The sequence below is a fragment of the Saccostrea echinata genome, unplaced genomic scaffold (genome assembly GCF_033153115.1).
Source record: "Saccostrea echinata isolate AGI-Se365-2 ecotype Australia unplaced genomic scaffold, CSIRO_AGI_Sech_v1 ptg000043l, whole genome shotgun sequence".
In the NCBI taxonomy this organism is placed as follows: domain Eukaryota; kingdom Metazoa; phylum Mollusca; class Bivalvia; order Ostreida; family Ostreidae; genus Saccostrea; species Saccostrea echinata.
Genome location: NW_026889792.1, coordinates 1,344,977 through 1,355,534, shown reverse-complemented (window position 1 = coordinate 1,355,534; position 10,558 = coordinate 1,344,977). Strand labels below are relative to the sequence as shown.

General features: G+C 33.3%; 1 protein-coding gene across 3 annotated transcripts; it reads right to left on the bottom strand.

The window, feature by feature from the left end:
• Positions 1–7,468: 7,468 nt before the first annotated feature.
• LOC133201259 (ets DNA-binding protein pokkuri-like) lies at positions 7,469–10,332 on the bottom strand. 3 transcript variants are annotated; one of them, XM_061337055.1, is made up of 4 exons: positions 10,312–10,332; positions 9,004–9,399; positions 8,753–8,878; positions 7,469–8,631 (listed from the first exon to the last, which is right to left on the bottom strand). In XM_061337055.1, exons 2-4 carry the CDS (start codon positions 9,374–9,376, stop codon positions 7,874–7,876), a joined length of 1,257 nt encoding a protein of 418 aa, XP_061193039.1. In that variant the 5' UTR covers positions 9,377–9,399; positions 10,312–10,332; the 3' UTR covers positions 7,469–7,873. The 3 variants fall into 3 exon arrangements, with proteins under 3 accessions (XP_061193039.1, XP_061193038.1, XP_061193037.1); XM_061337054.1 differs by lacking the exon at positions 10,312–10,332 and adding an exon at positions 9,542–9,748; XM_061337053.1 differs by lacking the exon at positions 10,312–10,332 and adding an exon at positions 10,060–10,202 and having other exon boundaries at positions 7,470–8,631.
• Positions 10,333–10,558: the final 226 nt, after the last annotated feature.

The window sequence follows — 10,558 nt, the reverse complement described above, 5'->3', positions numbered from 1 at the left end:
AAAAGTCGTAAGTTTTTATGTTGTTGATTTTGGTAAAATTTTGAGATTTCAAACGTGCGAAAAGTTCCTTGGAATTTTGTAGTATCCACATCTAATTTACACCACTTCTCGAATATATTGTTGCACAGTACTCTTGAAGTATATGTTCTACCATTCCTCTTTCGCCCGTGTAGCGCAGTGGTTAGAACGTTTGCTCTAGAGTCGCGGTGTAAGCAGTTGATCCTTATGTCGCGGGTTCGAATCCACTGCGGGACGTGGAGACCGGTCCTTCGGATGAGATCGTATAAACCGAGGTCTGGTGTCGCAGTAGGTGCTGGCACGAAAAGAACCCCCACTGCTCAAAGGCCCTGAGTATCGAGTATAGGTCAAAAGTCCTCCACCGGCAAGTGGTGGCGTTTTCATATAAGTGAAAAATTCTCTAGAGGGACGTTAAACAACAAACAAAAAAATCCTTTTTCTTTACTCCTCACGAAAATGTTAACAGCAGAGAAGGAGAAACTGCAGGAGTGCTGTAGAAAAACATTTTCGAGACAGTGTTAATCAGATGTGAATGCTTAAAAAATCGAAGGAAATTTAAAAAAAAAATTGAAAACATGATTTTTTACCAAAATCAATAGCAACATAAAGTACGATTTTTCAATACTTTATACATATACAACCATTCCCAACGATAAATTAAAGACCAGCCTTTTTGACATTATAGACAACTATTTCTCAATAAAAATGGAACCTGTAAATTAGTATAACATGTCATTGGTCATCTACAAACTTATTTTGTTAAAACACATTCTGACTCCATTTCTATACTCAAGCATTCAGAGGTTGATATTAAAAAAATGTTTGAGAGTTTCTCATTGACAATATTTATGTGATTTTCGGAGACCAGGTCATTCAATAATCTGTTGGAATTTCCACAGATACTTATTGTGTTCCTTTAGTAGCAGACCCGTTTTTGCATTCATATTAAGCACAATTTATTCAAAATCTTCTGTATGAGAAAACTCTTGCTATGGCCTTCAATTCGACATTTAGATATATCGACGAGTCCGACACATTTGTTTCAGATTTGAATGATTTACTAGAGAAAGACATTGATGACAAACTGACAACTAAACTTTATGATAAATGTGATGACTTCAACTTTTCTATCTTCAACTTTCCTTACATATGTAGTAATATACCATTAACACCTGTGTATGGAGCTTTTGCTCCTAGTTGATTCGATACTGAAGAGCATGTTCTATGTACGAATAATTTCTAAAATGAGACAGGCTATTCACAAATAAGTTGAAGATAAAGAGATATCAACAATCTCGTTAAAAGTCAACATTTTGCAACTTCTATGGTCGATACAATGCCTTGTTTTCAAACGCAATCTGTTGTTATGTCAAATGTTGACTGACCTCGCTCATACAAATTGTTAGGACATTATTTTCACATGGAATTATCTTCGGATTTTTTCGTCTACCCGATCATGACAAGGAGCACCTGGCAGGTGTGACCGGTCGACAGGAGATATTTACTCCTTCATGGCACCTGATCCCTTTCTCACCAGAGATTCGTGTTGGCTCTGCTCATAAATTGTATTGTGTAAATAGACTTTTGAGAATGATTACTGTTTTATTTTTATATTTTATCATGCTGTCATCTTTGTATTGCGTTACAATTGTTCAGTTTTGTAAGTAGCCATAGAAAAAATACTCTTCCAAACAAACATAAGGCAATGTGCTTTTAATTAGAGTTTCAATAAAGTAAAGGATGTCAATAAAAAGTCGTATGGGTGTATAAACCTCATATTGTCTGGATGAGAACAGGATCGTTACCACCATAACAATTTCATTAACTTCAAAGCGGTTCACTGAAATAACTGTAAATTACTGTTTATTCCCATTTGCTAAAAAAATCATTCTAAAGTATCATTTCAGCGTGGAGGCATTATTTTTATCTTGTACAGTAGGTAAATGCTTAACTGTGATTTTATTATGGGATACTTTGTAAATATTATACCCTATGTGGATGTACTGTAAGATAAAATGATGCAGTAGTAGAATTAAGTCAGGTTAGACATATTAAATGTGTGAAATGTTCTTTAGATCTGCACAGAAAACTTTGCCAAGATGACAGCTAATTGATAAATTTTAGTCTTTTAAAAAGATATTTCCAAGTTGTCAGTAGATCTGATTATTCTTAAATATGATCAGAAAAATAAAAACAACATAGACGATCCAAGCCTTCTGTATTATGCCTCTGTCTAGATTAATTCTTTTTTTTTTTAAAATTCAGCATGTTAACAATAATTAAACAGACATTTTGAATTTTTTATCTCTTAATTACATCAGAAAATAAAAATTGTTAATTCTATCTTGCATGTTAAAAAACTTGGTCAAATTCATTCATTTCTAAAAATGAAGAACGCCTTATATAAGCATATTTTATGCTATAAAATATTTTTACGCAGGTAATATTACAAAATGTACACTTTGATTGATATTCATTATATTCTGGACATCTATTTTTCAAATCAATTATAAAAATTTAAAAATAAAATTTTGTCGTCACAGACGATAAAGCTATTTGTTTTATTTCTATCTGAATACTTTAACCTGAATCCAAGATGTAGTGCTTGTACGGCAAGCGTTATTGACGGGCTTTAATTGACTCTTTGGAACCTGGCGTCTCTTGTATATATCTAAAAGAAGAAAGTGTTCCTTGATCTGTCAATGCCTATTGTATTCTAATGATGAATGATGTTTACGACGCGTCGTTAAGCAACAAAATATAATGTCACTGCCTCTGCTTCTCACTATTACAAATGTTCCAGGAAATCATGCTTTAATGAGAAATAAACATAAACAAATAAATGAGTTTTATTAATTTATTCAATAGGGTGAGAGATCACGGGAATCAAAAGGCAGCCATAAAAACTTTCGTCTGGAATAATGACATATTTCTTTAAAAATCATCCCCTCTGGCATCTTTTTCAACGAGGAAATGTATTTTAATGAATTCTGACATCACAAATATTTTTTCAAAGAACTACTTCATTATCTTAAAATATTTCACAATATTCGGATGGAGCATCTTCATTAAAATGTGCATCACGTTTTTGAAGGCGGCAGACGACATGTGTCTGTATGTGATCTAGTTTTCTATATATGTAGTCTTGTTATATAAATAGTAACATAATGTTGACTTTCGGATGATACGTAATTGTGTTTGTGTTTGTACGAACCATCTAACCGATATCGCATCGAAGTGTTTAATTAACCCGCCATTCCTCCAAATGTCACCTCAGTTTACCCATTCCTGATTGGACTAAAACAATGACATGAGTAATAACCGAAAACCAACGTCGTGTACTTTAAGTTAAATACATGTGTACCGATGTTTTTATTTACTGTGTAAAAATTGCTTACATTTATTTCTTTATGTGATTTATTTTTTTATTATAAAGAGACAGTTTGACACTTAGAAACAGCATGAACACAATAAATGACACCAAAATAATTCCTTGAACAACACAAAAAGATGCATAGGCTATATATTATGTACAAAAAGCATCTTTTTCAACATAGCACGTATGAGAATTGATTGTATCAAAATTTGCTTGATAAACTGAAGGTCTTCCGACCTATTCTAATTAGTTGGCATCAGTTCCTGAGGTCGTGATACAAAAACACATGACATGCTTCGTTTCTGTATCGTTGAAGCATTTTTTACCATACTTTATTGCCCTATAAAATTTATTCCACTAATTAGAAATTTAACCTTCTTAATTAACTGATTTAAATTAACTAAACAGGTGAAAGAGATGATACATCCATGCACAATTAAGTTAATGCATGCATGGATCACTTCCGAAAATGAAAGCATGCAGTTTTCCCCTTGGTTAACAAGTATACCTTTTATTATACGTCGCAAAATTATGTAACATAACCAAAACGCCTTGTTTGCTTTTGGTTTATTTGTTTTCAATTTAAATCAAACATTGAATATAAAAATATCAGCACTAAAATCGAGTAGTTGTAATACTTAAAGTTTAAATTATTCAATAAACCTATAACGTAGTTATATAACATTTCATAAATATATTATGTTTGATAATACTGACATAAAAATAAAAAAAAAAGGAATAGAATTCATTATTTTACGTTCGGCAAACATAATACTTTGTTAAAATTAATTTAAATATCTTGGTATCATTAAACCAGGACAGTTTTATGACCATTTATATGATAAACAATGAATACATATAACATGTATATGATTATAATTAATCTGCAAGGATTAAATTAAAAACAATTTTTTTACTGCTTTCATTGAATACATAAAAAGGCAAAAATATCTGGCTATAAAGTGAAGTCAATTGAAATTAATTGCAAGTTGAGAATAGCTAATTGCAGAGTATGAAGAATGTACCTCCATAACCCTCTGAATCATATGTTTTACCGTAAAAATGTAAACATCGACCTCTACTCAGTGGCTAAGTGTATAATTGTCATAAAGTCCTTTATTATTACGGTGTGTTTACCCTTTGTATAACTTGTAACACAAGTCAACTCCCTCATAATGTCTCTATCAATAAGTTTTGTGTAATTTTATTCTGAATATTGAAGTCAATTTCTGGTAAAGTTAAATGATTTGTTATAAACATCTTGCCTGCTAATGATACGTTGAGGTGAAGCGATATTGTATTAAATGACATAGATCTCTATCAATTGTTTTCAATCTTTATCATTTTAAATGGCTGCTTTAACAATCGTTATAAATTAATAAATGAATCACTGCCATTCTGCTACTGCTGGGTAGCGGAGCGTACTGACTAAACTCTTTTTGACAAGTCTTAATTATTTGCATGGAATTGCCCGGGTATTCTCTCAATAGATGTATGGACATGTCGGTAGCAATACCACAGATTCAATAAGAAAGGTAATACATTCTACAAGGGTTGATATCATCATTAAATCTCTTCACTTCGATGTAAATCGCTCAAATTCCTCACATTTTTATCAGTGCAAGTATTTAAAAACAAATATTCGGTGACATGTTTTGAAGGCTATTATTTTTTCTGTCCGTCTCAGCATTTCAGAGGAAAAGAGAACGGCAGGGTCAGTGTATAGTAAGAGTGCAGTGGAGGTATTTCTAACAATCCGTTGGTGACAACAGTTGCATGATATCCCTGGAAACACCCCTGTGGTACATTCTTCTTCTGTGTCATAACGGTCATCTAGAGAAACATTTGTTCTAAACCATTTATGATATAAATCAGATAAAAGTGACATTCTGTTATCAAATTTCTCTATTTCAAAAACGACTCAAAAAAGTCCAGAAACATTAGTGATATAAACTGAGGGTTTTATAGGTTATAGAATGTTTTGTAAAGGATGGAATTAAATACTGGAGTGAGATTCTATCAAGTTTTTGGAATTAGATGATAGGGTCAAAGAGAGAGATCTCTTAAAGCTACATTACTTTTATTTAATAGGTGTTTTGATGTGCGAATAGAAAACATTATAAGTCCTTCATGTAAACACCTTGCACAAATTGGTGTTCCCTTTCTCCTTGACTCTAATATACATGTTAAAAAAGTACTAAGGCGAAATAGGAATTCTTTCTTATCATTCCCTTTGTAGAACAAAATTGGAAACTGATGAGATTATGGTGTTTTTTTTTATTAGAACCAAAGAAACATCTATATACTATTGGAATCTTATATATATATATATATATATATATATATATATATATATATATATATATATATATATATATATATATATATATATATATATATATATATATATATATCTCACGAAAAAATATAATTCTCCTTGTCAGTATGAGTTAAATGTTACTTATTTTTTAATGATTTATTTTTCTTTAAATATTCCTTTTTTGTAATCATTCATAACCTGTTGACCTCCATAGATAAACTACCTAGAAGCAATTCCATTCAGTCAAAACATAACTATGTTAATCATACATTGAAAGGAACAAAAAAAAAGAACTGGTTAAAATACTTCACATACATTTATTTTTTTAAAAAAATATATGAAAGAAAATTAAGAGATCCAGGAGAAATTCAATGTTTATTGTCAATTTCTCAACCACACAACTCAATTCTAATAGAAGTTATTAGATTGAAGCGCATTGTCGCGGAGTCAAAATTTCTTTAAATTATATAAAAAAATAAAAATTAAACAAAAAGATAGTATATTATCTATTTGAATCTCTTTAAATGAACGATGCTTCTCATTAAGATTAAAATTTTGTGCAACTCTACTTTCCGCTTAGTGATGTAGTTCTCACACTGTGAAATAGACCATAATTGAATATTACACGCAATTTTATTGTTATAGATTTAATTTAGTTATTTTTTTAATCAGAACTATAATATCTATAAATTGTAAGAAATATGGTTTTCTGGTTATTTCTAGGGTCACAAACTACATTATATATATCCACCGTCGCCTCAGAGTTCCCCAAAAGAGAAAACGAGAAAGAATCATTCAAAACATATAATTTTGCTCATCCTTTTTTCTTACAGCTTACATCATTCAGTAAGGCGTTAAATTTACCAAGTGTTTTATCACCGAAGTCAATAGATTACAATCTAGTTGACTTGCACTGATGTCGACAGTAGGAGAACTATGTATATTTTTGACTCTTCATTTTTACAGACAAAAAACTTTTGTTTGTTTTCCTAAACATCTAGAACCACAACCAAATATGTGCCATGTCATGTTCTATAGAATATTTTTTGCAAAAGAGGGATGACAAGGCTAAAGTTAATGTGTTTTTTGAGTCACCTTCTTGGGGGCACTTTCTGTAGTAAAAAAAATCACGAAGAAGATGGGCCCCCAAATCTCCAAGGTGATGAATCATTGGACATGTACTCAACAGAGACGACAATGGAGAGTGATGAATAGGGCATCTGCCTTCAATCAACCCTTTACGTACACCTTATCGATAGAGTGTGTGCCACGGTGTCACACTGACAGATACGATCTAACAAAACGCAAAGTACTTAAAATCTAATTGACTTCTGTCTAATTTCCATTACAAAGAATGCTATTACACAATTACGGTTTTGTTGCTTTGTAGGTGTTTAAAGTGATTTGACCTGGACTGTTGCATAAACCATTAACATGCCTTATCTTTCTTTGAACTTTTGATGACTCTGGTACAGTTTTCGAAACATGTAAATCACTGGTTCTTTCGTCTTTATGTTCATAATGTGTACGCCAATCCCTGGACTCTAACCCACAAAGATAACTGAGTAAATGAAGTATCATTTCCTTGGATTACTGATCTGCATTTCTAAGGATTAGATTAAGACTGACGTGAAAAGTAATCGTTGTATGTTTCTTTATCAATATTTTCTGAACAAAAAAAAAATTAGTGTTTTTCAATGGTTCAGCATTTATTTATTAATTTTCATTGACATCATTTACAAATCATTGAAATGAGCAACAAGTTATAATTAAAACACAATATAGAAAAATATATTCTTCAAAGCAATGATAAATCATGAAGCTTAAAATAGAAAGTACAACAGGTCAGACTGGAGAACATAGCACAGAAAGCATATGGAATTATTGTAAATGGATTTCACATACAAATAAAACATTTAGTCAATGCACAGCACCATGGTAAAACTCGATCATGAATTCCCAGCGCCAGCACCGAGACAAAATAATCAAAAAATTTAAATTACTACAAAATGCGTACAAAAGACACCGTATAAATTTTACTCTCAAATACATAGGCACATTAAGATATGGAATGGATTTAAGTTTTATTTCTGAAGTCACACTGGAATTTGAGCAAAAAAAGACGTCTCTATAGCATATATGCATGCCTGTTTAACATTCTAGTAGCCAACCATAGGCACACAAGATGTGCCATGAGACGGCCTTTGGTACGGTGAATACCTATAGTAATCTCGTCTGGTTTTCACACAATTGTCCTCAAATGATCCTGAGTACCCAGAGTTCTGGACTCGACAAGACGGCTGGAAAGGTACGTGTTGTTTTTGGTGTTTCTGGGAGAAAGTGTTATCACAATATAGTCTCTGGTCGAACTGGCAGCTGGAATACATAGGCTCGCTAATCTGACTAGACGGATAATGTTTGTTTGAAGCAAAGCGACAACTGGATGGGTATTCTTCTTTTGTACATGGCACTGTGTAGTTTGGCGGTGATGTGGTGTACTGGCGAGGTTGGGTCATTCTGTAGGGATGACGCGATGGAAAAGATCCTGGATACTGATATGGACAAGTCACATTAGGCGTGAGGTTATTGATAAGTCCCATGAGAGAAGAATTGAACTGACTGGAGGATGTAGACGATTGCATAGAGTTAATTATAGCATTGAAGTTGAACTTGTACGTATGTCTTTTCCCGGACACTTTGTTCAGAATGAACTTGTCGTAGTAGAACCTCAGAGCACGACTCATATTATCGTAGTTCATGGAGGGCTTGTTTTTTCTCTGTCCCCATTTACGTGCCACTGCATCAGGGTCAACCATTCGGAATTCTCCGTTTGTCCCCTCCCATCGAATGCAGTCCTTGTTTTCTTCCTCTGATAGAAGTTCCAGAAGAAACTGCCAAAGTTTGATTTGTCCACCGCCTATAAATTATGTAAAGAAAATATAATAATATGTCTACTGCACATCGAAGATTCTATTCTATTTAAAAAATCACAAAATTATGACTGAGACAAAAAAAATTACTTATGTTTTCATACTTACATGATAGTAAGGATGCAATCCTTTTCAGGGTTTCCTCAAACTGTTTTGATTCTTGAGATTTCTCTTGCTTCACGTTTGTAACTTTTGATGGTGGGGGTGTAGGGGGTGTTATTGGGGATGCACGATCTGTAAAGAAAAAGGAAATGAGTTCAGATCTGGTACAAAGCAAAAGGTAGACAATTTTAGCAGTTTCTTTATTTTGTTCAGTTCTGCAGATAGTGATCTTTTTGTGACTTTCTGTGAGATTTTACCTTCTGCTGTTATGATGCAGTAGTCCTTATCCTCATTTATACACTCCAGAATTTCACTGAGTCGTCTGTAGGGTACAGGGGCCGGTTTAACAGGCTCTGTAAGCAGACTCTCTAAACTGTTGTGGTTTTCTGTCGTCTGAATGTGTTCTTCATACGAGGGAGGTAAAAAGTGAGGCTGGGGTTGCTGCTTAACTTTTTCTTTGGTATCCCAATCATGATAGAAGTTTGGAACCTGGTTTACGTCTAGTGTAGGAACAATGTTCTCAAGATCAGGCACAGATTGATCATGGCAGAAAACATTCGTGATCAGGTCCTCTTGGTCAAAACCTGGGAAATCGTCAAAAAGGCTTTCTGGTGTATCGCAGGACAACATTTTGCGTAAGGGTGTGCAGAGAACTGAAAAAAAATAAAGCCTACATTAGCACAGGTAGGACAGGACAAAATAGTAAACAAATCGCTTAGTAAGAGGTTTACATATATAACCGATCGCCCACCGACTTTTAAACGCTTTGTTGTCGCAAATAGGTGAATGAATTACCTATATGACAAATAAGTGTACACTACTCATGTATCGCACTGAAGTAACAAAGACAAGCAGGTGTGTGTACAAGTCGGCGATACACAATCTAAATACAACATGCTTTTCTGCGCCTGGTTATAAGAATTCGCTATCTCTGTTGGAATGTCATTCACTAAAACGAGGGACAACAATCTTCGGAATGCTTTTATCAAGCAATGACGTCCGAACTTAGAACGGGTATTCCCTTAATTTATTGCCATCTCAAGAACTCCAAAAGCTAAAAAGCGCAAAAGTAGTCAAAAGAATGTAAAATCCAAAGCATGTTGTTTCTGGATACATGCATCTCTAAGCTTGAGGGGAGAGAAAGACGGAGAAGTATTTTCCAAAAAATCACAGACTTAAATTTTTTGAATTAAAAAAATCTTTTTTTATTTCAAAAAACTTTTGATTTGTTTTTACAAGAACCATTAAATTGACTTATGTATTTCCCATTTTAGTATACAAATTTCAGGTAACACTGTTGAAAAAACCCATACCTTATTTCTTTTCTGAAGTAAGTGTTACATCTACTAAAACATACTAAGTGAATAAACCTTCAAGCATTGCCGCCGTATTTATATGTCCTGAGTCACACTTCTAATGCTATACACAACCTACTATAGACAACGAATACACACAATTTTTTGTTGTTGTCTTTACACACTTGACTGGAGAAGCCAGTCATAAGGCGTTCCAGTGGTTGAACACTCGCTTGGCGGGTTGGACTAACTATTCATGCACCTTGTCACCTTATTTTTACCTATGCTCCATTTACTGCTCTCTTCTTTAGGCTAGTCCCTTTTCTCCAGCGATCAAAGTTAGCGCACCTGCTATTTTTACGCATTTTTGTCTAATTGTACGTGTTTCTTGACGCACCAAAAGTGATTTCATATTGTTTTTTCACATTGATTTTTACGATTGATACCACAGTCCATTTTCATTGTCACGATGTAGTATCTAGCTGTGCATTATTTTGAACCCCTGGGCTAAATGTGG

Excerpts from the sequence above, each read along its gene's own strand:
- LOC133201259 (XM_061337055.1), bottom strand. The coding sequence starts at position 9,376 with ATGTTGTCCTGCGATACACCAGAAAGCCTTTTTGACGATTTCCCAGGT. Across the intron at positions 8,879-9,003 it reads CTGCATCATAACAGCAGAAG|ATCGTGCATCCCCAATAACA; the intron begins GTAAAATCTCAC and ends TTTTCTTTACAG. Across the intron at positions 8,632-8,752 it reads GATTGCATCCTTACTATCAT|GCGGTGGACAAATCAAACTT; the intron begins GTAAGTATGAAA and ends CATAATTTATAG.